Source organism: Netta rufina (genome assembly GCF_964035555.1).
Source record: "Netta rufina genome assembly, chromosome: 1".
Lineage (NCBI taxonomy): Eukaryota > Metazoa > Chordata > Aves > Anseriformes > Anatidae > Netta > Netta rufina.
Genome location: NC_140123.1, coordinates 183,382,906 through 183,408,961, shown reverse-complemented (window position 1 = coordinate 183,408,961; position 26,056 = coordinate 183,382,906). Strand labels below are relative to the sequence as shown.

Here is a 26,056-nt window from a genome sequence, read left to right as displayed (position 1 = left end):
TTTCTTCTACTTTACTTTAAGGTTTTGAGACTTCATGGAAGTCTTCCTTCATGTTTTCAAGTTTTTCTACACAAGTTCGTGGTGTATAAAATAAATGTGGGTATAAGAAAAGAGAGAGGCAGTGCTTCATCCACCTTTCAGTAGCGTCTGATATAGAATATTCCCATGACACAGCAGTTTCAAAGCACCCAAGAAACATTAGAGTCTTGTCTGGCCTTGGCTATGACCTGCTTACAAATAATAAAAGGTGAGATTCTTGCTTAAGCACATGATTTAGCCATCTAAAGCATCACAAAGGAACAGTACTAGAAGTGTCTGAACTGAAAATGCACTGCGTGAAGCTAAAACTCATTACTGTGAACTAGTAAGCCTCAAAATAATAATGAATTTTACAATCATAAGATAGTTTATGAGTGAATTACAAAGCACTGATGCTATAATAGGAAATCTGAGTATAAATAAATTCTTATAAACTTTACTTTTAGTCTTATATTTTCCCAGAGGAAGGTTTTGAAAACATAGCTAAATTTTTTATTTGCATGTTGAAATAAAAATCTTGGATCAGTTCAAAACTGAGCTTTTCACCAATAACTATTTTTACTGCTTCTTGTATCCCCTAAATAGAAAGCTTTATTGACAAAATCCCCATTTCAGTTGTATAAAAAAGAACACTCCAGTTCTTAACACTCTTCTGTTAAAATAAATATGTTTTATAAACTGAATTAGGCTAAGTATAACATCTAGGAAGAAAAACTGCACTTGAATGAGTGCAGCTGTAAGTAAACTTGCACTGAGGTTAGACAAAGTGAAGAGAAAGCACAAATAAAAATGGGTTTGGTTATATTATCTTAATGAGAAGCACTGACCGAATGACTTTTCATTGTTGTGGCTGGATTCCTTATGTATAAATGTATTTGAATATAAGCATTTTATGTTGGTATTTGTGTACTTAACTGGTTGAGCAGCATTTGAACACAAGCATCTGAGGAATTAAGGGGCAAGTTCTGATTCATACTTACAAGACTGACACCACAAAAGTTTGACAGCACTGTCAGTAAAGTGGATAAAATAGATTCAGGAAGGGAGGCTTTCATGCTCTGCAGAAATCTTCAAAAGATACAAATAGATACTCTACATTTAAGTGCATTAGATGTAAAAAACAAAAACAAAACAACAACAACAACAAAAAAAAACCACACACACCAAGAATGAATGAGAGATCAGCACCAAAACCTCTCAAATAATGCCAGCTGAGAGTGCATTTAGAATGGAAACACACAACACCAAATAAAGAGTTGTGCTAAAACTAGCTGCAAAAGGTAAGAGAGTTTGTGCTAAGCTGCTAGATATGCAGATAGATATTGTCAATTCATTTTATCAGTGCTGTCAATTCCAAGTTGAGAACAGTCTGTTTTAAGCCTGACCTGATAGGAAACAAAATTTAAATTGTTCTTGTTTTTATCTTTTTCCCAAAATGAAGAAAGAAGGGAGAAAAGACGAGGCCTAAAAACAAAATACAAGACATCTGTAGCCTTACTAGAGGTCCTTGGCATGCAGCTCTAGGGAAGATATTTTAAATGGATGTTTTAAGTGGCGGAAGAAAGCAAATAGCACTCCTAAATTCTCTAAAGGCAATTAAAGATCTACAGGCCAGCCGTCCTCACCTTTGTCGCTGGGAAGGTGACCGAGTAAATAATCTTGGAAGCTATTTCGAAATATATTCAAAACAAGAAAGTGATTGGGAGTGGCTGGCATGGCTCTGTGTATGGGGAATCATGCCTGATCAGCCTGAGAGCCTTTTATGACCAAATGACTGGCCTGGTGGATGAGGGGGGAGCAGTGGACATGATTAATCCTGACTTCAGCCAAGCTTTCAGCACTGCCTCCCATAGGATCCTCACAGACAAACTGAGGAAGTCCAGCCTAGAGAAACGGGTAGTGAAGTGGACTAAAAACTGGCTGAACTGTTAGGCCCAGAGGGTTGTGAAGGTCACCTGGAGTCCAGGCAATAGCAGTGTACCCAGAGAGTGATATTTGGACCAACACTGCTCAACATCTTCATTAATGACCTGGGTGCTGAGATGATTCCCTGTACCAGGGAAGGACAAGAAGCCACAGGCACAGTGTGAAACACAGGAAAATAATTACATTTTAACATAAGAAAAAAAAAAATTACTGTGAGAGTGGTCAAACTATCACACATTGCCCGGAGAGGTTGTGGAGTCTCCATCCTTGGAGATATTAAAAACCTGACTGGATGCAGTCCTGGGCAGCCTGCTGTAGGGTGACCCTGCTCTGGGGGGGTTGTATGAGGTGATCTCAGGAGGTTCCTGCCAAACACAACAGTTATGTGATTCTCTTCTGAAACAGGAAGTAAAATAAGGGAGATCATCCCTCCAAAGAAGTGCAGGCAGCTAGTGGAGCAAACATAACATTTTATATAAAGAAGAGTTGTGTAATTGTATGTATGATAACATGCTGATCCTGGCCTTAATGCAGCAGTAATCAATGACCAAGACAACACACAGCGGGGCTTGGCCACTAAATTTAAAAATGTTTAGGACATGATGGTTTTGAAGTTTAGGGAGTTCATGTTCCAGTCAGTGCTTTGCATGCCTTCAGTGGCAAGTTTTTCATAATGCTACTTTATTTTTATTTCCCACTAGAATGACAACAAACTGTTGTGAAAGGCACCTGCAAATCCGAGTGCACGTTGTACTTCCCTTAGTGAAAAAGTACTTTAGAGTAACCAGGTCCATACATTTACAGAACTACAGGGTTATCACTACTTTCAATGACACATGGGGAACACAAGTACTGACACATGACTGGTGGTGGTGTTACCCATAAAAGCGGGCCTCAGCAATTCCTCGTCTAAGGAAATGTGATCAGAGATGTTTGATAGATTGATTTCCATACTTCTCCCTGACTGCCTTTCTGCATTTCACTGGTTTCAGAAGATTTTCATTAGATTAGAAACCTGAGCTATTTTTATATGACTGCTACGCTTAGCATCCAAACATCCAAAGAAGTCTGTGTCAGTACGGCTCTCCTGTGCTACACCGCATTCCTCTGGTGGATACAGAAGCAGAACCCAGACTCCTAATACTTAATACTGCCATCTAGCTAATAGCTGCCCACAGCAGGAGCAATTTCACCTGAAAGCTAATTCACTCAGGAGATAACTGTCTGCTTTAAAGATCCTGTCCTAAATCTGCAGGATTGGGTGCTTCAAAATGTTGGTAATGGCCTAGCGCCTTTCACCACCTGCAGCCTGTCCCAGCTGAACAGGGGACAAAGGCTATCCTCAAGCACTGAGCACTGAGCACACCTTCTGGGTTTGCCAACTTTCCATCCAGGGCTTTTAAAACTTGCCACTGCCAGTCAGGAGAGGCTGAGAGCTGCGTGGGCAGAGCCTCATTTGCCATCATTTTCAGGCAGCATACAGGCACTACCTTTCTGGGAGCCAGTCGTCCCGCTGGCCTTTATCCCCCTGTCCTGGGCTGTGGTGCTCATGTCCCGGTACCGGTACCGGCACTGCCGTGTGTGTGTGGCTTTACAGGGACCAGAGGAGGGCTCCTTGATCCTCCCGAAACTAACGTGCCTTCCCTCCCCAGGGCCGCTGCCCAGAGCACCGCAACCAGACTCCTCACATTTCACTTTCACGCACTGAAACCTTTTTTTGTGTTAGTTGAGAAAGCGACGCTAGCAGGCTGCCATCCGCTTCTCGCAGCCCGAACTGCGAAGACGAACCCCTCTGGATCCGTCCAAAACACGGATCTCTGAGGGATGCGAGCTGCCTGCTGGCAGCGGGGGCATCCTCGGCGAGAGAGCGACGCTTCGGCTCACTCCTCGTCTCAGAAAAAATAAATAAATAATAAATAAATGTTTTCAGTGTTTTCTGTTTATCTATTTATTTATTTATTATTTTATTTATTTATTTATTTCTTACTGGAGGCATCTGCGATGCTTGCCGTCCTGCCCGCACTACCTGTCAGAGGATGCCGGCGAGCCGTGGTGGGGCGGGGGGCTGCAGGCACCCCCGGGACGTTTTGGGGCGGCCCCGGGGTGCGGGGTGAGGGAGGGAGGCCGAGGGGAGCCGGGCCGAGCCCGGCAGGTGCGGGCGGGCGGTCTCTGGAGCCCAGCCCCGTCCCCGCCTCCGCCGGGAGCGGCTCGGAGCAATTCCCAAGGCAACCCAGGCTCGACCCCCTTCCCAAACCCCGCCTCCCCCGGCCCGCCCCTCGCTCGGCTCCCGGGAGGAAGCCGTCGGGGTGGAAACTCGACGTGTCCGGGAAGGCGCCGGCCGTTCAGCCCCTCGGCCGCGATGCTGGACCCTTCGTCCAGCGAGGAGGAGTCCGATGAGCTGCAGGAAGAGGAGCGGCGGCGGGACGGGCCGGGGGCGCCGGCCGGCGGCTCGCTGCCGCCGCCGCGGGAGGTGCGGGGCAGGGAGGGGGGCGCGGGGCGGGCGGCGACCCCCGGTCCCAGCCCCAGCCCCTCGGTGTTGAGCGAGGGCCGGGAGGAGCAGGAGCGGCTGCAGCGGGAGGAGCGGGAGAAGCGGCTCCGGCTGCAGCTCTACGTCTTCATCGCCCGCTGCATCGCGCACCCCTTCAACGCCAAGCAGCCCACCGACATGGCCCGCCGGCAGCAGAAGGTGAGCCCCCCCCGACGGGCAGCCCCCCTGCCCGCCCAGACGCACGGGCGAGACCCCCGGCATCTCCCCTTCGGCCCCCCGGAGGCGAGGGGCTGGAGGAGGGGGGCGGCGGGCACCGCATCCCCCTGGGGACCCTCCCGGGAGTTCCCGGAGCTGCCCCAAAAGCGGGCGCTGGGGGCGCGGCGGGGGGCTGCGAGGCTGTCGGAGGGGTCCCGGGGCAGGCAGAGGGGTCCCGGAGCAGCCGGAGCGCCCCGAGGTGCCCCCGAGCCCCGCTGCGGAGTGGAGAGGTGGAGGAGGCTGCCTTCATCCTCGGGGCAGCCTCACCAAAATCACATCGTCCCCTCGAGCATCAGGGACGTGAGGGTCAGCAGGGAGGCGGCAGGCGGCCGGGCTGCCTGCGGAGGTGCTCGTTTGTTTCTGCTCCGTGACTTCTGAGCGACTGCTCAGGTAGAATACCTAAAGTTTTGCAGCAGAGCACCATGCTTCCAGACAACTCCTGTAAATGCTCAGTTCTTGAAGTGTTTGGTCTGAGCTACTTGGAGCTGTTTTACTTTCTGTTCAGTTCCGTAAAACAACAACGAAATGCCCACAGCACTTTCCAGCAGAGTGTTGATATGGCACAGAAGGAATTCAGTTCAGTGTAGCTTTTTATGATCCTGCTACTTGCATGTCTCTAAAGCTTTGTAAGAACCAATACAAAATGGTTTGGGGTGCCAGAGTTATGCCTGCTCTAGGCTATTTCTGCTTAGTGAATTCTTTGACAAGTGAACATGGTGATAATAATATGATTACTGCCAGAAGAACATTTTGGTTTTGTTAAGTTTTTAGGTGCTTAAACAGTGAGACCCATGTAAAGACTTTTTGTAAGCAGGAATCCAAAGAAAATCCCATAGAATTAGGGTTTTGCCCAGCCGAGTGAGGGTTCCTCCACTCTGAAAGAGTCATCACAGTGAAGATATCTTAAGGGACATCTGCCGATCATCCAGTCTGCCCTGCTCAAACCTGGGGTGACAGCAGAAGTTCAGGCCAGCTGTGGCTTTGTCCACCTGAGTCTCAAAAACCTCCAGAGATGAGTTCCCACAGCCCACCTCTGTGACCTGCTCCATCGCCCTCCGGGAGGTGAATTTTTTCCGTATCAGCCTCAAAGTTGCAACTTGTGGCCATCAACAGCAGAAGATACTGAGTGTTTAGAAGTTCTCACTGATCTCAGTCCCTAAATATAGGAACAACATTTTAAAAATAATGACAGTATTATTTTTATTAATAAGATCTATGAAAGGAGATTGCTGATGTGCAGCCAATACAGAAATGTAGCACTTGTGGATATAGCATCTGGGCAGGGAACAGACTGACAGAATTGACTTGATAGTTAAAATTAAACGGTACTCTTGTTAATTACTGTTTTTAAGTGAATTCTGCCTTTTGGCTTAACTACTGTATGTGGAAAAAGATTTTTGTTGTGTGTAGGAATTTAGCTGCAGGACCAGAGTGATTTGTCTCTTGCTGGTCACAAACTAATGCTCTTAAATAAGGTGTAACGCACAAAAAATTCTCTCTAGGAGTTGCAGTTCTCTCTAGAAGTAATGAAATATACATAAACATCCTTTCTCTTACTTGATGATTTGGTGTAATGTCTGGTGAAGTGCTGAGAATGGTGTAGCAGAACCAGTTCTCAGAGTTCAGACAGGCTGAGGGGAGCTGAGAGCCAGGTGGAGAAGCTGCTTTGTGCTGTAATGTTTGCAGTCTGTGCTGCACGGGGGTCCCGTGTGCACGCTTTTGGGTGTCCCCTAGCTGGACCCGTGCTCAGGTCCATATTTCTCACTCAATATGGCTCACTGCCATATTTCCTGAAGGAATTTTCTCCCTGGTGTGCACCATTCCTTCATCTCTCACTCTTTCCTTTCACGACTGCAGTCTGTTAGTGGCTGGCCCTCCATTGTGAGGTCCCCGACCAGTGTTATTCAACAAGAGCCGTTCAGTGCCACCTGTCCTGCTTGGCACCAGCAGGTAAGTGATCCAGGGCCAGAACCTGCAGTGCTCCGTGGCTCCAGCTCCCAGCCCAGCCTGGCTCTGGTGGTGCACTCTTCGTGCTTGTGCACCAGCAGTTTTTCCAATCACCTAAGAATAGTATCCACCCTGCTCGAGAGCAGAAGTAATCTGTGCTTTCTGCCAGTTCATTTGGCGTATTGCTGAGCAAATATTGCAGAATGCAGTTTACTTCTGTTTTAATGTGGTACGTATTATCCAGTAAGGGAGTGAGATGGGATTCACATATCAAACATCCTCAGTTGCATTGTAATATCAGTAAGGAAATGGTTTACAATACGGCTGGATTCTTATGTGCTTTCTTCAGTATCAGATTGCAATCTACCATACAGTATCTCAAAACCATCATACTTAATGGACTGAGTTATACTAATTAAAGTAAAGAATTTTAAATGCAGACAGTTTTGCTCCTCTGTTGCCTTTTCTCATTCTTCTTTCTTCCCACTAAGTAAAATTAGCTCAGCTCTATTGTCATATATAAGGTTAATTAAAAAAAAAAAAAAGACCAAACTTTAAGAGAAGAACTGTGACAGTTTACCAACATCCATCAACTCTGCCAGCTTGTTTTGAATGTCAAATTCAATGCAATTTAGCCTAAACTGTGCTGAACTTCTATGTCTGGCTGCATTCCTTCTGTAATCTGTAAGATATGTAACAGAAATGTTCAGAGTTAGTGGGTGACCTACTATTTCCTCCTGTCTTTGGCTACTGGTGGATTTGGGGTGAAGGAAGTAGAATAAGCATGGCATGATTTTTTCAGGGTGGTATAACAGATCCTGACAGAGTTGGAGTTAATTCTGTAAAGTGTTAATCCTACTCCTAATAACATATCTTCGGTAGGTATTTATGGACATTTGACCATGCATTTTCCAAGTTTTTAGAGAAATATTACTGCATCAATGCATTACATGTCATGTCATTAGCAAATAAGACTTGCTTATTTTGGTTTGAAAGAGTCTTTATCACGTTTTTGTAGTTTCCACTTTTTCTAGTGAATCTTCTGGAATAGATGTTAGCATCTTTCCTTTTTTACCTCTCTGCTTCTGTTCCTTCTTAGTCCAGCAAAAAAGAAGCCATAGTTAACTAACATCATTCTTTTTCCTTCTCCATTTGCACGCCAGCCAAACCGAATCTTAAAGCAGTCCACAGGCTGACTTTGTCCTCAGAAAGTTCATGGGATTTAGGTGATAGAGTGAATTGCAATCTCTGTGCAGCTGTCTTCCATCAAGACAAAATGGTGTACGTGAACATAACACTGAAACAGGGACTAGATAACAGCCCCGGTAACTGTAGTTGTATAGTCAGTTGTATACCTTTACGTGCATACTCATTTTTATTTAAGAAGTGTAGGATAAAGGCAAGTTCTGTATCTGGGAGATGAATCAAAGCTCCTGAGGAAGGAAGGGGCAACAAAATGCTACAGTTAAGTACCATCACCAACAAAAAGGTATTCATCCAGTGTTTTTCTTCCTCAACATCTTAAAATTTACTCCAGTAAAGCAGTCACACGGCAGAAATCCAAGACTGGGAGGGGAGTAATGCGCCTACGCTAAAGGAGGTTTCCTAATGCATTAAAGGCTTAGTACATCAAAGCTGATAATTCAAGTCTTGCTTTCATAGGTGATAAGTAGGAGAAGTAATTGAGCCGTCTGTTTAGAAATCGTAACTAAAAGAGATTTACTTCATGAATACACACTGACCTGTTGTCCTTCCATTTCCTCCATCTACCTGCTTCCCTGTGAGCATATGAAAAACATCAAGTTATAGTTAATAGTCAAAAGTAGGAGTGGTAATATTCAATCCTTTACTTTTGTCTAAGCTTCATGAATTTGTTCTTTCCTGTTTCTTGGGCTTTGCCTCTAAAGAAGAGGTTCATGAATGACTTTATCAAGAATATGTTGGTTGCAGGGTCAGACTTTATTCTCTGTATCACAGTTCTGTTCTCAATGTCTTTATTTCTCCTGCCCCAAGCCTCACTTATCCCTGTTTTTGAGCTGGTCTTGTGTCACTTATTGATTGGCTGAGCACGTTTTGGGAGGGAAACTCATCTCGTGGTTTCAGAGCCTCCTTCATGAGATGCTTTTTTTAACTTCTAGTATGAAGGAGAATACATCCAAAGCCATTCTTGTTGGAAATTCCAGATGTGTTTCAAAGGAAGAGCTTAACAAGAAAACTTGGCTATTTGGTCAAAATTCTGAAGAACTTTCTAGGAAGACATCTTCTATTCCTCTCTTCAATATTTCGTTTACAAATCTTATTTTTTATTTTTTATTTTTTATTTTTTATTTTTTATTTTTTATTTTTTATTTTTTATTTTTTATTTTTTATTTTTTATTTTTTATTTTTTATTATTTTGAGAAGGAATTCAGAAAGTCATTTTAAATCAAGTTTATTTACCTTCCTGCTCCCTTCACAAACACCTTGTCGTGATTCGTTAAGCCAGGGGTACTTTGTTTTCAATCAAGTTAGTATATTTTGTTAGGCCCTGTCAAAGCCCATTAAGATGCTGGCTTGTACAGCTCCATACTTATTAAGGCAAGACTACTGGCAATGAGATCTTTTCACCCCAGTGAGAACTCACTCTTTGGGAAAGAAGAAATTCACGTCTGCAGGAGGAAGGTTGCTCACCATGGGCAACTGAGTCAAATGTGGCTGAAGAAACACTGAAGGGCGTCGAATGAAGCAGAGCTTTCTGGTTACCAGCACCAGTTCAGAAATGACAACCCTTCTGAGTTTTGATTTAATCTTACACTGTGCTGCTGCCCAGCCAGCTCAGCACTGATTAGTGGCTTGGCTGAAAGCTGGGCAGTGTGCTGGGAGAACTAGTCTTTGGTAAATAGCCGTGTAATGAAGTGGGTATGCAGGGACAGTCTGCAAACTTCATTCTACTATGCTGAAAAATTAATCAGTCTCTTCCTTCGCTTGCTTGTTTTGTTTTCTCTGCCTATTTTAGCCCATATTTGCCTTTGATATTTGACTTTTTTTGATCATTTGAGGGGACAACTTTTTTTTTTTTTTTTTTTTTTTTCTGAATGAGGCTGTTGAGTTCTTTCTGTCACCCATGTGGTTTGACAAGTATGTTAACTCTGTTGGCAAATACCCCATTTCAAGTGCTGGAGAAAGACTACTTATTAGTTTTTCTACAGGGGAGCTGACAGGATGAGTTTGAGGACTCAGTTGACTGTCGCCATCTCTGCAGGAATAGTACCAGGGAATTGGCTGGTTGGGCTGCCTGGCATTTCTCACCCCTTCAAGGCAGTTTTTATTCTCCAGTTATATGTTTTGTGTGTCTGAGCTGTTGGTAATTGGTGACACAGAAGCAGAAACACCAGATCCACTTTTTTTGTCCTAATAATTCTCTCTGATATCATCTGAGAAACATATTCATTGGTGCTGTAGAGCAATAAAACTGGTAAAAATATTCTCCCCCTCCAAACCATATTCCTTTGCCTATATCTGGTTAGTATGCCAAAATACTAATTATCATGTACGTGTCTTTAACTGTAAAATATTGCTAGAGCAGAAAATACTAGTTGGTTGCTAGTTGACTATTTTCTGAATGAAGCATTTCTTATAAAAGCAAATTATTTGCCCCTTTCCCCCCCCCGCCCCCATGCTTCCTTCATTCACACTATTCATTGACTAGTTCATGTTCTGGGGCACTACTTGCCAGTTAGTAGTTAGGCTGTTTTTTCCTTCTGGCTTTGCACCATTTCTTATTAATATTCGTGAATGTCATCCTGCAGTTGCCTTTTGTATACAAGCTTTTTTTTTTTTTTTTTTTTTTTTTTTAAATGTATCTCTGTATATGTTTTTTACTTTCCTGTAACCCTTCTTGTTTCTTTTTTTCTGTATAGATGTCTACTACTTTGCTAGCTTAGCACATCCCTGTCTCCTGCTGCTTCGCTTTTATTCCTGTGCTCACAGGAACTGGAAAGCTAATAGCTCAGGGAAAAAACTCGCTTCCCATTTATCAACAAGAGGTGGCTGTGGGGAAAAACAGGGTGATTTGTGTCTTTCTGGGAAGGTTCTTGGCTCTCCCTTCTGATTGAGGGGTTTCTGTTGGAGTGCTAGCCTTTGTGCCTTGACTCTGGTCCTGTATTTAGTTGTACCTGAGCACCAGTTAGCATATTACTCCACCTGAACTGTGTGCCAACCTCTAAATTTTTAAAAACTTTTTAGTCTATAAATCTCTTTTCATACATTTTTTTTGACACGGTTGTTGCAAAGATGCCCCCTGTATTTCTTGCTCCTCTTGCTGCCTGCTGCTGGCTGTGGCATGCTCAGGTCTGGTGCTCAAACTTCTCTTTGTGTTTTAGCTGTTGTCTTTCAGGAGGGGAGGAACAGCATCTGCCGAACTCCTTTTCGCTCTGCCTAGCAAGCATCTCCAAAGCCTGCTTCTGCCTGGAAGTGCTGGCACCGAATTGAAAGCAGCCCAGCACTTGTGAGCTGCAGCTGATTCCCACAGGTTTCGGAATAGCAGCTGTGAAAAGTCAGTTTTCAGTTTGTTGCTGTGTGGGGGAAACTCTGAGCAGCAGGAGAGGCAGAGTGTTTGTCTGTGGGTACCAGGCTGCATCAGCTTAGGTTTGTGTTTTGAAGGTTATGTTCACAGCCATAAGCACGGAAGGCTTTTGATTTTTTTTTCTTTAAAATTCTCAACAAGCTGATGATAATTCCTCAAAAAAAAATGTTTCTGGTTCTTATTTATTTTGCAGTGAGGAGATAAAGTGTGTGCCTCTCTTCAAGCGTGATTACTTGTATGAATAAGTTTAAGAATGTTCTTGAGTGTTTTTCCTGTCAGGAAGAGGAAAAGCAGTAATTAACAGCCTCGTGAAGAATGGATGGTCGGTCCTACATGGAGCACTCTGTAAACCCCATGATCCGATGAACAAAAATTAGAAAAAGAGAAGGTGATGGAACAAGAATCTTTTTCCAGCACTGTTTCCATTTATCTTGCACACTTTGGTTATTCATTTACGTGCAGCTGTCTTGGCAGTGGGGTTTGGGAAGTAGAGGCCAAGCTTCTGTTCAGTGCAAGTAGCAGAGGGAAGCTCAGAGCGGTGCTGTAGCAGAAACATCCCTGGAGCAGTACTGAGTGGAATTGTTTGGGGCACAGACAGTGATGTGGAAGAAAAGACAGATCTTGGACAGGGTGTAAATGAGATCTCCAAAGAGATGATGCACTTCTACAAAGAGTAGGGGAGAAGTGGGAATAGGTAATGGACTGTGTTAGAGGTATTGAGACATGGAACCGAATTCACTTTGGAGCAGAGGAACTGTTGAGCAAGAACAGTGACAAAGGAACAAATTTGTAGCAGGGAAATCCACCGGTCATCAGTTCTGCTTTTCACTATGAAGCAGAACTGAAGGAAGAGTATCCCGGGGATAAGAGTTTGCATCAGAGGTACGGGGCTAGCAAAAAGAGATACAGATTAAGCTGGAAGAAACTGAAGAGACTCAGTGTCCATGTTGGTGTTACAAAGAATAACAAGGGGAAAGAGTGGGTAAGAGACTTGGTGCTCAGAAACCGGACTCCGTGGAAATCAGCATGGTAGGATGTGTGTTTGGGAAAACAGTGTTTTCATGGTCCCAGATTTTTATTTTTATTTTTATTTTTTTCTGCAGAAGGTTTTAGTCATTTTATCAGCTTGGGATTTTCTTATGGTGGTTTCATGAGCTCTCTGTGAAAATAAAAAATAGACCTCCAGGCAGTGTGTGCCAAATATTTATCTTGCTAGCTTTTACTCAGGAGCTACTCTGGTTTGTGCTTATTGCTCTTATGTTCCTTCACTGATTTCTGAATTATGTATTCTGAGGCCTTGTAGCAGGGTATGGGCAGCTGTTTCTCCTACAAAAGTTTTCTCCGAATGTTTCATCATTCCAACTGCTTAATACATCAAATATGCATTAGTGCTAAAATATTAATATTGACCAGTTTATTCTGATCCCCTTATGGATGGATCATAAGCAAGGGAAAGAAATAAAGAAGTGGTTGTTTTGATATAGGAGTGATATAAATTATTGTAGCACTCTGTTCCCCTCAGACCTCCCGTCTTTCCTGCACTGTCACCAAAGGAAGAGGATTTTTCAATCCCTTACCAGCAGGGACTGAAGAGCAACAAATAGCGATATTATTCAGAGACTGAAATTTCAAATCCCATTAGGAATGTTCGTCTGGATCTTGGAATCTTCAGCTTGCCTCTGCTGAGCTGAGTAGGGATATCTGCCTGAACGGACACTTGGATTCAGCTCATGGTGACTTAACACCAAATGTAATGGCATTCTGGTACCCACACATATCTTTACAAATGGGGGTTCTAAGTGTGCTGGTACATGCTTGATGAAATAATTATAAGCAGTTTAATGTAAATAGTGCAACACGCATCAGAAAATAATCTACTTGATATGTTTCTGTTTTCTTTCTTAGTATGATTTGTCTCCCAAATTCAATAGCTTTAAACACATCACTTGACATTTTTAAGGCCAACTTGTAAAGTTGTCTTTCTCTGCCATCCAAGTTTTTAGGTACCATTCCTTAATGCTTCCAGGTCTTCTTCCTTAATAATACATGCTTGAAAATGACTGCCTATGTTTTGTGTATATAAAACTTATGTTTTACCACCTGCAAACATATTTAATAATAATAAAAAAAAAGCATCTTGTTAAGGTAATCTGGGAACTGAGATCTGGCAAGATGTGGATATGTAGATTTATTTTGCTTATGTGTTGCTGAAAATAAAATAAGAATGCTGTTTAACTGTGTAAGGTAGGGGGAATTTTAAGAGTAGTACTTTTATTCTAAGACCTCTACTTCCTAAATCTCAAGGAAGGAGAACAATAAACTGGAGTAGGGCTTGGGCACTATCTGTGGTCTTTGCTTGGTCTTCCTCAAAGTTGCCTTGAAACAACTGGGTTCTGACAGTCTTTCTGTTACTTTAATAAATGATGCTCCTCATGTACAGACAGCAAGTTGTAAGAATTAGAAGTATTATTTATTTAAAGTGGCAACAAAACTTTCAGATGTTCACTAGACCATGAGCTGCTTAATGTGTTCTGGATGTTTAAACTGTAACAAATTAACATGTTAATAATACATTGTAGTGGGTTTATGTGGCAAGGTTTTGGTAGCAGGGGGTCATACGGGTGGTTTCTGTGAGAACCACTACATACATCAATTGCGTAGTTATTAACATGTATTAAATGCATGTTAATGTATTAAATACATGTATTAAATACATGTTAATAACTACAGTTGCTAGTGAGAACTCAGTCTGGAACGAGTCTCTAAAGGTCACGGAGATGTGACAAAGTCATTAAGCTGGCAAAAGCCTCCACGCATGACCCTCTTACTGTATTATAAGCTGTATTTGGTAAAAGTGCGCTTAATTATGCAGAGCAGCACACAAGGGAAGGAGACTGAAGGAGGCTGGCAGAATTCTTCTGATAGTCTGAAAAAAATCTGTCTAAGCCCATCTGCTGTATTTTGCTAACCTGTGCTGGATGGTGCTGGGCTCATGGGCAGTGGCCATGGCTGCTGCCCACTAGCTGGGAAAGAACGACCTGATGAGGTAAGTGAGTCTTCTAAAAAGCAAGAGCATCTCTGGAGGAACTTTATTTGTGACAGCATTGGTGTCTGCATCAACGTCTTAGCTCAGATCAGGAGTAAGCTTTAAAGTCACCCTCCTTGTCCCCACTTGCAGAGACGGGGCTTGGAGCACATGGATGCTGCTGTTTGTGGGCAAAGCTAAACCAGAAGTTAGATTATGGGAGTCCTTGCAACCAGACTGGTGGCGGTCTGAGGCAAAGCAGCCTGAAGAGGATTTAGGGTGGATGTCAGGTCGTCAGCATCAACTGCTTTGCTCTATGGATGCACTCTCCTTGCATCACATTGCTTGCCAGAGGTGACCGGAGAGTCAGAGAGATTTAAAATACAACAGTTCATACACAGTCAAGAGATAGCTGGAACCTAAAAGAGATAAGTAGCACCACAGTCGCCTTTCTGAGCCAGTAAAGCAGGACAGAACATGAAATGCAAACATAAAGCCAGCTAAAGTAACAAAGTAATACAGTCCTGCTATGCCTGAAGTTAATTAGGGGCAATAAGCTGCCCCTAATTACTACAAGTGTGGGATCCTCACCAAAGCTGCCTGGGATACTAATTAAAAGAACTGATTATAAGAAATAGGATGCATAATTAATGACTGGTAAATGATTTTCAAGAATGTCTTCAGACAGCAAATAAAGTGCCCTTGGAAAATATTGTGACACCCTGAGCCATCCACTGAATCTAATCCAGCAGATAGATCTGAACTGATTTGCAAGAGGTTGCTCTGCTTATAATTTCTAGTGCTGAGGTGGGGATTAATGGGGGCAGAATGACAGGTAGAAGAGGAATAGTATTTCCATTTGAATATCAAATGCTCTTTGTTGTGGGTTTTTATTATTATTTAATGTGTGACTTCAATAGGCCCTGCTTATGAGATTTGCTGACATACCGTATTTCCTTTTAATAGTTGGCTTTGCAATAGTCTGCTGCTGTCACAGCTGAGTGAGTTTTTAAAGCTCGGAGAGGACCTTTTGGATAGCATCCTCCCTGTGTTGATCATTAGCATGTGTACGTGTGGCAACTGTTTGCTGTCAAGTGTATGGGCCACCAAATGGACTATAATTACTCTTTTTTAGGTTCTTGAAAAAATAGCAATCTGAAAATTGTGTACAAAGTTTAAGGATTTCTCTTTTTTCTTTGAAAAAAAAATATCTAGCCATATTAAAGAGGTTTTTTTTTTTTTTTTTTTTAAATTAAGCAGTTATTTAAAGGGGCTAATCAGGGGTTAAGTTTTAGCCAGGCACCCGTTTCGGTGTTCCTGCCTAATTGAGTACTCCTTAATTTGTAAACTTGACGCGTTTTAAATAGCCCTGGTCCTCAATTACTTTGACATGTTTATAGAAATTTAGATTAGGAATAACAAAGCTATAATTGCTTGGAAATTGCATTGAACCCTGCATGTGATTTCCTGGGCCGCTTCTAAGCATCTGCCAGGGTCTGAGGCTGGAGGTGCGCCGAAGCACCGGGGCGTGAGATGTGTCTCCTGCTTGGCAGCAGAAAGTGCTTCTGGGCTTCAATAACTCATTAGGATCTCTGGTCCTGTGAGGTTGTGATGTGTCTCTGGGTGCATTTGTGTGCTGGAAAGGGGGAAATTGTGGGTTTATGTGAGCCTGAAGTGCAACTGGGGTAATGGTGGTAGTGGTGCTCATGGTGGTGGTAGCACGTCCACACCTCCCTGGGCACCTTGACACTTCTTGGTCCCCGGTGCTTATGGAGTGATGCTCAAGCCTTAAAGGACAGGCACACGTGGAAAATACACGTGTGTATGGTTCTGTGTAAAAGAACAAAGTGTGCACGAGGCGTGAGAGGCAGAAAGAAAGCTATAGATACTGATATGAGGGGAGGGGCATTAGTGCTCCATTGCATATGACAGCCTAATCTGTTTTAAAGAGCTTATGGCTTATCCCGAAAAAAAGTCATTTAATACTACTAGTTTTCCAGAAATATATATATATATATAGGTAAAAATTGTAAATTGCTATTTAGTTTATATAAAACACAATCTCTTACCCCAACCCATTCTCTGCAGATGTATATTTATGCCTTGGCTCAGTTTGGTAGCTCCTTCATGTAGAATGAAACTCCTAAACCTTGTCATAGGGAAGCAGAGATGTTCTTATGGCTTTTTTTAATGGCAGAGGTTTTATTTTTTTATTAATATTGAGCTTTTGGGATTGATCTGATTTCTTAGGTCTTGCTCAGAGTGTGCCCTGTTGAATACAGTACACTGATTTTCTACTCTTCTGTTTGTGCTATCTAGGTCTTACAAATATAAGAATTAAATATCATATTTGTTGTTGTATTTGGGGATGGATTTATACCTTGGCTGCAGAAACTTGCTTTGGGTCAAACCATGGCATATGTGTTCTCAGTGTGAAGGATAATTTATTTTCATAATTTGATTCAATTTGTATTTTTTCTTCAGTGGAAAAATAATTAGTTCCAACAGGAAAACAACTATACTAATTGTGTGTATTCCTTTTTTTTTTTTTTTTTTTTTTTAAAGGGAAACAAAACAATAAATCATCCCACTGCAAAACTGTGCAGATAGCTCTCTAACTTTTTCCCATGCTCACTTCAATAAGCAACTAGCAGATCTGTCGTAAGCTGCTTTTTGGAGAGGGGAAAAAAGTTGCCCTATTTTATTTTTAGTAATGATGTGGTTACAGTGGAATGGCTTCTTCATACCAGTGAGCAGCATCACACCGACAGTGCTAATAAGATAAATGGGGTAATGCATACTGATTATAATAGCAGCAGTGGTACGTGGATTGAGAGATTCTGTGAAGGGGTGTGGGATGTTGAAGCTCAGAGCAATACAGATGGTCAGCAATGCAAATCCATTTCAATCTATAATGCTGGAGAGCTTGGAAAATAAACAGAATTGCATATTAACATCAGAAGAAAATAGGTAGCCTCGAAGCTTTTCTTTCAAAAGGGCTGAAGGACTGAGAGTGAGAAACCAGATCATTTAGTCAATGAAGTGAACCTGTTCTTGGATGGTATATGTACGGGTGTGTTTAAGGCAGGTCTCAGAATATTTATTCACTATGGTCATTCATATGATGAAGTGAAAATTAGAACCTAAGGCACTATCAAAACGTGCTTGCAAGTTGCTTGCTAATTTTAAGCCTAATAAAATATAATAATTTGTTGGGGCTTTTTTTTGGATACTCAATAAACGAATACATGCCATCTTCTGTACTGATGTACAGGAAAGTGCAAAATACCAGAGCGGACTAAACTATCACAGTTTTAAAGAGGGGATGGCATTTAATTAGGTGATTTTTTTAGCAGGAGCCAAACATGAAGTTACTTTGGAGTAGGCTGAGTTAGGTACACAGGTGCCGATGCAGTAGGTCCTGCACAAATTACGTGTGTTTTCAAATTGTGTGCATATAACCTACTGAACCAAAATATGAGCCTTTTCTGAAGGGTGACATAAATAGACTATGGGCAGGTTTCCCTTCAATAGTTCCTGTGTTAAACGAGGTATTTTATCCACCTGACAGTTCAGAAGATGCTTTGTGAATCATGGAGTAGTTACCAGGGAATAACGCCACAGCTGCCAGACAGCTCTGCTACCTTCATTATGCCTTTAGTGATGCCTGTTTAATTAAATGTGTTGCTTGTAACAAAGCAAGTAGTAAGATACACTAACAAAGCCACCATGCCTCAGGTACACTTACTAAGCACCCTGGCATATATTGTGGCTGAACCAAGGTGTTGCTTTGCTGTGCCATGGAAAGCTTACCTCTGCAGAATTCTTGCTGAACGGCTTCAACACACAAACAAGTACTACATTTCTTTACACTGATGAGAGGGCACCTCCTGTGTCGAGACAGTCCCATTTCCAAAAGCAACCAGGTTGTCTATTTTGTAAACAGGTGAAATTTCAATCAGTGGGAATCCCCACTGTTTGTCATTACTCTAATAGTTACGAGACTTCTGTTTCCAGACTGAATCCATTCGCAGCTTGTTTTATACCCCTGTGTAATTCTATCAGCTCAGCCCCTCAGTTCAGATAGCAGCTTTTCCTCTCTGAGGGATTCAGTAGAGGATGGTGTCTCATTCTGTTAAATGAAGCAATCCAAGCTATGAACCACCACGTGTGCAATCGTGTCTCATCCTTATCCTTCTCTAATGGCCTTTCTGTGTGTTTTGCAGCTGGGGTTAATACACTCTCCTTTTCACGTTGCCTTTTCATGCTTTGTCTGGGGTTGTGCTGAGACAGGGCATCCCAACCCTCAGTTCAGAGCAACTAAGGAGGCCAAAAATCTAGCAGAAGTTGTGGTGAGTCCTTGCCTGATGTGTGTGACTCTGAATTTATCCCTGTCCTGGTAGCACCACCCCATGCTGGCTGTGGTTTCCAGCACAGTTTTCTTATGCGCTGTGCTTGTCAATGCATCCCAGCCTTGAATTTCAATATCAAATTTCAAAATCAGAAGACTTCAATATCGTGTTTGTGTCCTCTCTGTAACGACAAGTATGGAAATACTGCATTTATGTTTATTTTGCAGGTACAGCCCTCCAGGACTTTGCAACTACCTTTCCCGAGGCCTGATGTTTCTCCCTAAACACTTGCCCTTGTGTTTTTACTGATTTTAATCTCTTTCACCAGTGTGGCTGTCTCTTAGCTGCTTCACTGGGGTTTAGATAAGATCTATAGCATTCTTTAAGCCAGAAACCAAGAATAAAAAGCAAACGGATTACTTGATTTTTATCAACTTTTAAATAATTATGGCAGATTTGTGACTTTGTGTGACTAGTCCTTCTGATTCTAGGTCAGATATACAAACAGCCTCATTTTTATTATTTTTATTTCATTTTCCTGAGCAGGCTGTACTCCTTTGTAGGTAAAGACCTTCTGCCTTCTTTTGGGAAGGAGGTTTCTTTGGGAGACGCTGGACAACTCTCAGGCTCTTGTTCTGAAGAAATTCTGTGCCGCCTCATTTGGATCTCTTTACGCTTCAATCTAGACGACTGAACTGACTAACTTCTCAATTCCTTGATGCAGAGAATAAATTATCACTCCAGTTTCTAGGCTAAAAAGATCTTTCTGACAAAATACACACTGCTGAGACTGGATTCATGTTCAATAGCCATGCGTATCACCAGACTTTCAAAGTAATTTCAGTGCAGCAGCGATGAAGAACAAAGACCGTTCAGTGGTAACAACTCCTAGGCACTCCATCAGGGCCTTGCTGTGGGCCTTTGTTTTAATTTGCTTTAAGCCAAGCTGCTACCACAAGTTCTGAGCTCCAGGTCACCGGATTAGCTTCAAAAACGGCTGCTTTGGCATCCTGCCGTGGCCCAACTTGGCAAGCTATGGAGCGGAGTTGAGCAAACATCTGTTGGGTTAAGTGATTTGTTGACTGCGGGAGGCCGAATGGTCAGGGCGTGTACGGAGCACTTCCAGACGTGGCCATTCTTCTTGGACTTCTGTATATGGCTCGAATGCTCTTAGCAGACATGTGTAATGAGGCAATTAGGCCACAGCTTTTGGAGTTAATTCTCCCCAGTAAAATACTACCCGGCGTACTCGAGTTGATGTTTTTATTTTCAAACCCACTACCATGCATATACATTGGTTTTCTGTGTGACAAAAGACAAATTCATGCTTCCTTACTTTGTTTGACACCACAGTTTTGTGGTTGAATAGACTACAACAGCGTGAGTCTGGCTCATCTTTTATCCTGCTTGTAGTAATACAGGCACATATAATAATAATTCAGGAATCTCCCAGTGTTGGAAGGTTCAAAGGAGCCTTTGGCCTGTCTGCCTTACTCCTACTCAGCACTGCTAAATAACAATGATTTTTGGAAAACCTAGTACAAAGACAATGCTGTGAATTATTCTGAAGGTCAGTCATTTTTTCAATGCGTCTTAGGAGCACACTTGTGCTTGGTCCCTACTGAGTGAATTACTTGGAAATTCTGGTTATTGTTCCTTGAGATTTGCTTGCACAAAGTTAGTTAAAAACCTTATTCTCCATAACTCTCCTCTGTTTCTCAGACTCCTTAACTATACTGGATTTTACCAAACAGCACGTATACCTTTTATTTTGATTTGGGATTGCGTTACCTGGTCCTTTGCACCAGAGGTAAGAAATGCTTTAAAAAGGGGAAAAGAAACTTCCCATCTTAATTTGGTAGTCTTGGTAAAAGAGAAGAGGACTGGGAGCTGAAGGAATAAACTCAACCTCTCTCTCTGCCTGCTCAGATTTCTGTACGCTTCTGTTGTTCATTGTCATTCCTTTAGCTGTCCTTCGTGCTTTGCACAGAGTATTGGTCCTCTACCTTCACTTTGCAAATAACAGAAATATTGAAAATTGATTTTTATCTGAAGTCTGGAGAGGAAATTGCATCTCCAGAGCCGCATGCCCTCCCTCCTCCCTCCCAATTCTCTATTCAATAGGTATGCAAGTGTCAGCTCTGTTGTTCCTCTGGCATGGTCCTAATCACTGTGCCATTTCTTTCTGTGATAGAGGGAGAGATGGAGATCAGGAATCCTGTTCTGTTGCTTTTGGTTAGATACATAAATTACCAGCACAGTGTGTACTAAAGTCATCTTAAACAGCTTTTTCGGGATAAGATACCAGAATTTCATCACAACTTAAAGGAGAAAGGCTTGTATTGAGCATCTAAGGATGCTCGTCTAAGAGCTCATCCTCTCCTGGTGATCTGAAAGGAAGGATGCTTGATAATTGTACATGACAAGGTTATTCCAATTTCTTTATTCCAAAACTGAACTGCTACTACTAGAAATATATATTAAAAACAAAACAAAAACCAACCTCTAGATTATGTTTTGGAGAGGGAAAAAATAAATAAATCATTTTTTCCACTTCTACCAGCTTAAGCCTTTGGTGTCTTTTCAGACACTGAGAAGCTGACAGGGTACCTCACTAAGTTAGGTCATTAGCAGTTTTTAAAGACATCTGGGGACACCACACTTTCTAAAGCTTATGGTTCCACTCTTGAGCAGAAAGGTGCAGTTGAGCTGTCTCCTGAACTTGAAGCACCACCTGCAAAGAACTTTGCGGTTTGTTTCAAGGTGAGGTAGGGTTTCTTCTTCTTTGTGGACTTCAGTGGCAGAAGATCTGAGAAGAGGTAATAAACTCTAAGCTTAAACTGTGGCCTGTCCGTAGGTTTCCATTGGATAAAAACGAGTTTCAGGGAGATATGAGGAGAAATGTTTCCCTACCCCCCTGGTGTTTGAATGTAATGGAGGGAAAGATGCTTTTCACTCCCCCATAACCTGAGAGGGACTGCAGTGGTTGCTTCTTCTTGGCTGTAGACTGGAGATTACTGGGACAAATTAACTGGGCATATTAACCTCCCTATTTGGGGTTTTGTCCTTGCTGCCTATACCTTTTTTCCCTGTTTTGTTGTGGTGCTGAGGTGAAGTGCCAGTCTCCTTCCCTGGGCTCCCTGTTGGCATTGTCCGTCACCCTGGGGGGCTTTCCACTGAGCTCCTGCCAGGACTGGTGGACCTCTGTGCTTCCTGGCACTGAATGCTCTGTTCAGGACTGCTCCATAAATGCAGACCTGTAGTGGTTCATGTTTGAAAGCACCTTTATTCTCCCTCGGTCTGGATTTTACAGCTTTCGTCCTACTCCAGCAGTTCCCCCGCTGGCCCCTTCTTGTTATGCTTGTCTTTGAGTGCAGTTGTTGTCAGCAGGGAAGGCTGGGAGGCTTTCAGTCCACTTCCTTTCATTGTTTCTTTCAAACATCTGATGTTATCTCATCTGCCTTCATGTTATTTAGTATGTGTGCTGTCCTTGAAACACTTACCCTCTTCCCATTCATGTAGATGGCAATGCCCTTCTCAGGCCCTGGCCTTTAGGGAAAGCAAGCCACCCTCCAGCCCGCATGGGAGCTTTTTCCATTTCAGCAGGATTTTGCACAAGTATGTGCTCTATGAATATATTGTGAAGTTGTAACTAAGCATTTGCAGAGAGTAACAGCTTTAAGACTAATTTTTTTTCTTTCCTTTTTTTCTTCAGGGAACAAAAAACGGTCACACCGCTAAGCTCTAATTACCATAGCTTCAGAGAGACCTGCCTGATTTGCCTTTTGAGCTCTGCACTGTGTCAGATAGGTTTTGATCAAATGTGTTCCTGCCAGCGCTCAGTCGTTAGCATTCAGTCTAAGTTAGTCACCAGTGAATTACGGTCTGTGATATGGTCCAGTTCCCATTGGTCTAGTTCTTTCTCTCTTTATTGATTTCCATTCTTGTTTTCATTATTGCCCTGGTCTCTCACTGCATGCTTCCTAGTGCTTTTATTTTATGGCTTTTCAGAATGAATATCCATGAGTCACGATTTGAAATAAAATGCTAATAATGACATTACACAAGGCTTTGAAATAAATATTTCTGAGATTGTTCCATAGGCTTTTCAAGTGGTAGGCTTTGTGAAAAAATGATACCACTCTGCAATGATAAGGTAGTTAAAGAAGGAAAGGGGAAAAAAAAATAGCATGCATTTTCCTAATTTACATCTGAAAATGGCTAAATAGTGTTGTTATCCCTGTTCCCTGAGAAGGGGGATGATGAAGGCAGTTTCCTGTCCTTATCAGATGTCCAAATGTCAATTGTCAAATCTTCCTGGTAGTCTAGAGGAGCATAACCTGGTATGGCTATGGAGTCAGCCACTGTATGGGTGCTAAAATATGGAAGAATCTGGACTACTATGATATTCAAAATATTCATGGCTATAAAGCATAGACATACATAGCTAGAGAAGGAATTTTTTGTTGTAAGATTGTGCAATGTTTTCAATACCAACAATTTCAGTGGGGGCAGTAAGGTCCTTAACCTCATGGGATTCATGAGTACAAAGCGCTGTGCCTGAGTGGTGACCCGCTGATATTTCAGCATGACACTGGTCGGCTGTTGGGTCTGCACTTGTGGCTTGTTTCTAGATTGGGATATCTCCCCCCTCCCCTTACTTCACTAGCTTGCTCTTCTCTGGGAGCACTTATGCTAAAAATTCACGTAGCCCTTATCTTCCTTTTCTTTACAACAGCTGTCTTGAAACTAAATGAGATTATGGGATGCAGCTGCAATCTTTCATGTTATGCTTTGTAGCAGTGCAACTCCCATCCTCACTCCTGGTTTTTAATGAAATAATTGAGATAATGTAATCTGAATATTATAATTTTGATAATTGGTTTCCAAGAGGAAAGCCTTCTCAGCTGTGCTCGCTATCATTGAGGAATAGCAAATCTGGAAGCAAACAACTTGCAGGAGCTGCTGGATAAAACTTTGGGTAACTTGTCTTCAAAGGAGTCCTCCTCTTTTCCCCCTCTGCCTGAAACAAATCTTATAAGAGGAGTAAACTATCTCTTACTACTCTTATCTCATGATGTTTTCATGTATTTGCTAATAATTTTTGCCATGGGATAGATATGTCAGATGCTTCCTGAGCCTTTTTCCTTTGTTTAACATGCTTTGAAGGCTTTTGCCTGTCCAGTTTGCTCTCAGTGATGTGCCTTGGTGTGAAGCACGTTACTGGGACAGAAGCCTTCTGCTTTCTCTGCTGCATGTACTGGGAGGATCTGTCCCATCTGTCACTCTCAGCAAGGCTGTAGGATGAGAATATTAGAGAAAGAAATTTGGGACTAAAGGAATTTATCTTATTTTCTAAGTTCTTTCCTACCTTAAAAAAAAAAAAACATTCAAGACTAGACTATCTACACTTTTAATTGATAGCAAAATATGTTTTAAGGCCCTTTAAATTTTTGGTTCAATTTCAGAACAAAATTTTCGTTTGAGGCAAATTACTTGCAGTCTGTCATAAGGATCTTATGCCTTCTGAAGAAGCTAGACAGATCATGGAGCTCAAATGACTTAATCTGAAGCAGGGCAGAAATGTGTCTGACCCCTCCAGTGTTTGATTGATGCAAATAAGAAAATCTTGAGTGTTAAGTAGTTCTGTGAGATTCTTTAAAAGGTGTGTATCAACTAAATAGAGGTAGGGGAAAACAGGTAGCAATTGTAAAAACGTCTGGCATGTGATACTCAGTAGGGATGGAAAATAGAAGTTTTGGAACTATATGCAAGGGGATGATACAGTAGTTGTCACTAATTTCAGGAAAATGTACGGTGCTCTTTCTAAACTGTCATTATAAGAGAAATGTCACTGGGAAAGGTTGGAACTTTTTCAGTTTTGTCTGGAGGGTCAGTTATCCTCTACTAGAAAGTTATTAATTGGTGTAACTGCTGGTCTGGTTGCTCTGCAGGCACAAAGCCCTCTTGAGACTGAAGTTTTTCTCCTTCTCCCACAAGTTGCTTTGGGGAAAGTGCCAGGCATGAAACCAGAGCCTGCAGGTTTCCCCTTTGGGGTGACTGAATAAGGAGCAGGCTGAGCATTAACAGATGAGTTGGTATATGGCGTAAAGGCAGCTGGATGAAAGGGTGAGCAATTTGTTCTGGAGGAGAAGCAGTCTGTAGTTTCCCTGAAAGGTACTGACAGGCAGCCTTGCTTGAATGTTTTGACATAGGAGAAAGTTTGAGAAGGGTGAGCAGAGGAAAATTGTCAAATAGATTTTTGGTCATAGTTGTGCAGAAATCATTGTGCGTTTGTTTGGCTAGTATAAGGCATACTACTAATTGATGTATTTACCCCCCTGCAAATGAATTGAATAGGTTATACCTGTTCTGACAATGGTGCCCGTGAAGGTCAGACATGATTTTTAAAAAATGTGTCTTTTTTTTTTTCTTTCCTTCTGCTTTGAGGATACCTATTTAGCCAATTTAGTAGGAGTTACAAAACAGTTGGAGGATGGGAAGCTCTGTATGTGGCTGTAAAGGTAAAATGTGATATTAGAGAAGGGACGAGCACCTGAAAGACTTGGATAATTTAAACACTGATATCAGACATCAGTTGTCTGATTCAAAACTGTCTTTATTTGACTTTAAAAGGCCTGTTGAGCTAATACACAGCTGAGCAGTTCCTAATTGGGCTGTGACATGAGAACAGTGGGATAACCTGGAAATAATGAAAGGACTTCAGTGTCATTTGAGTGAAGCCATACTGCTGTGAATGGGAACTGCTGCACTGAAAAGTAGGCATGTGGCAATAGCAGCCCACAGCCAGATTCTAAAATACCTTCTTTTTTTATTATTATTATTTTTTTTGGCCTGTCAAGAAACAGGTATTCTTTCAGACTGCTGTCAGAAATGGACAGGCTGCAAATTTGTTCTCATAAAATGTGTTCATGAAACTGGCTGAGAGGGAATTGTTGACTTTTTCTCTAGGTGTGTTCCTCCTGAAAGAGGAACTGTGCTATTCTTATGTTTATACAAGACTTGTGGGTGGAGGAGAAAAATACTTGGCTTTCAACCAGATGGCTCACGGAGGGTGTGAATTTGTTCTTTAGCATGTGACTCCAGGACTTCATTGTATTATGTCTATATAAGCAAGATAGTAATCATTTTTCAGATTCTTTTTGTAGCTGTTGTTCACAGGAGCAGTGTGGTGGGGCTAAACGTGCTGCAAGTGCCTGGGAAGTCCTGTACCTGGTTGTTAGAGGTCAGGAATTGAGGCTGCTTGTGTGTTACTCTGTAGGTCAGGAAGTTGTTAGAGATGCAATCTAAGAGGAAGAAATGCCATTGTCAAAAGATGTTCTTTAAGGAAGGGTCACAGAATCCTGGGCTCTTTTTTTTTTTTTTTTTCCCCCATTGTTTGATATGGTTTATGATTAAATAATCTGTCATTTATGAAAAACCCCAATTTTGGCTTACAC

At 42.2% G+C, this 26,056-nt stretch overlaps 1 protein-coding gene across 6 annotated transcripts in view; it reads left to right on the top strand.

The window, feature by feature from the left end:
- Positions 1–4,324: 4,324 nt before the first annotated feature.
- CADPS2 (calcium dependent secretion activator 2) overlaps positions 4,325–26,056 on the top strand; it is a gene marked incomplete at both ends in the record, with an annotated part of 310,262 nt that continues 288,530 nt past the window's right edge. For all 6 annotated transcript variants that reach the window (XM_084296609.1, XM_084296611.1, XM_084296606.1 and 3 more), the window contains one exon: positions 4,325–4,651. In XM_084296609.1, the coding sequence (XP_084152735.1) occupies positions 4,325–4,651 (327 nt within the window). The remainder of the gene's footprint in view (positions 4,652–26,056) is intronic.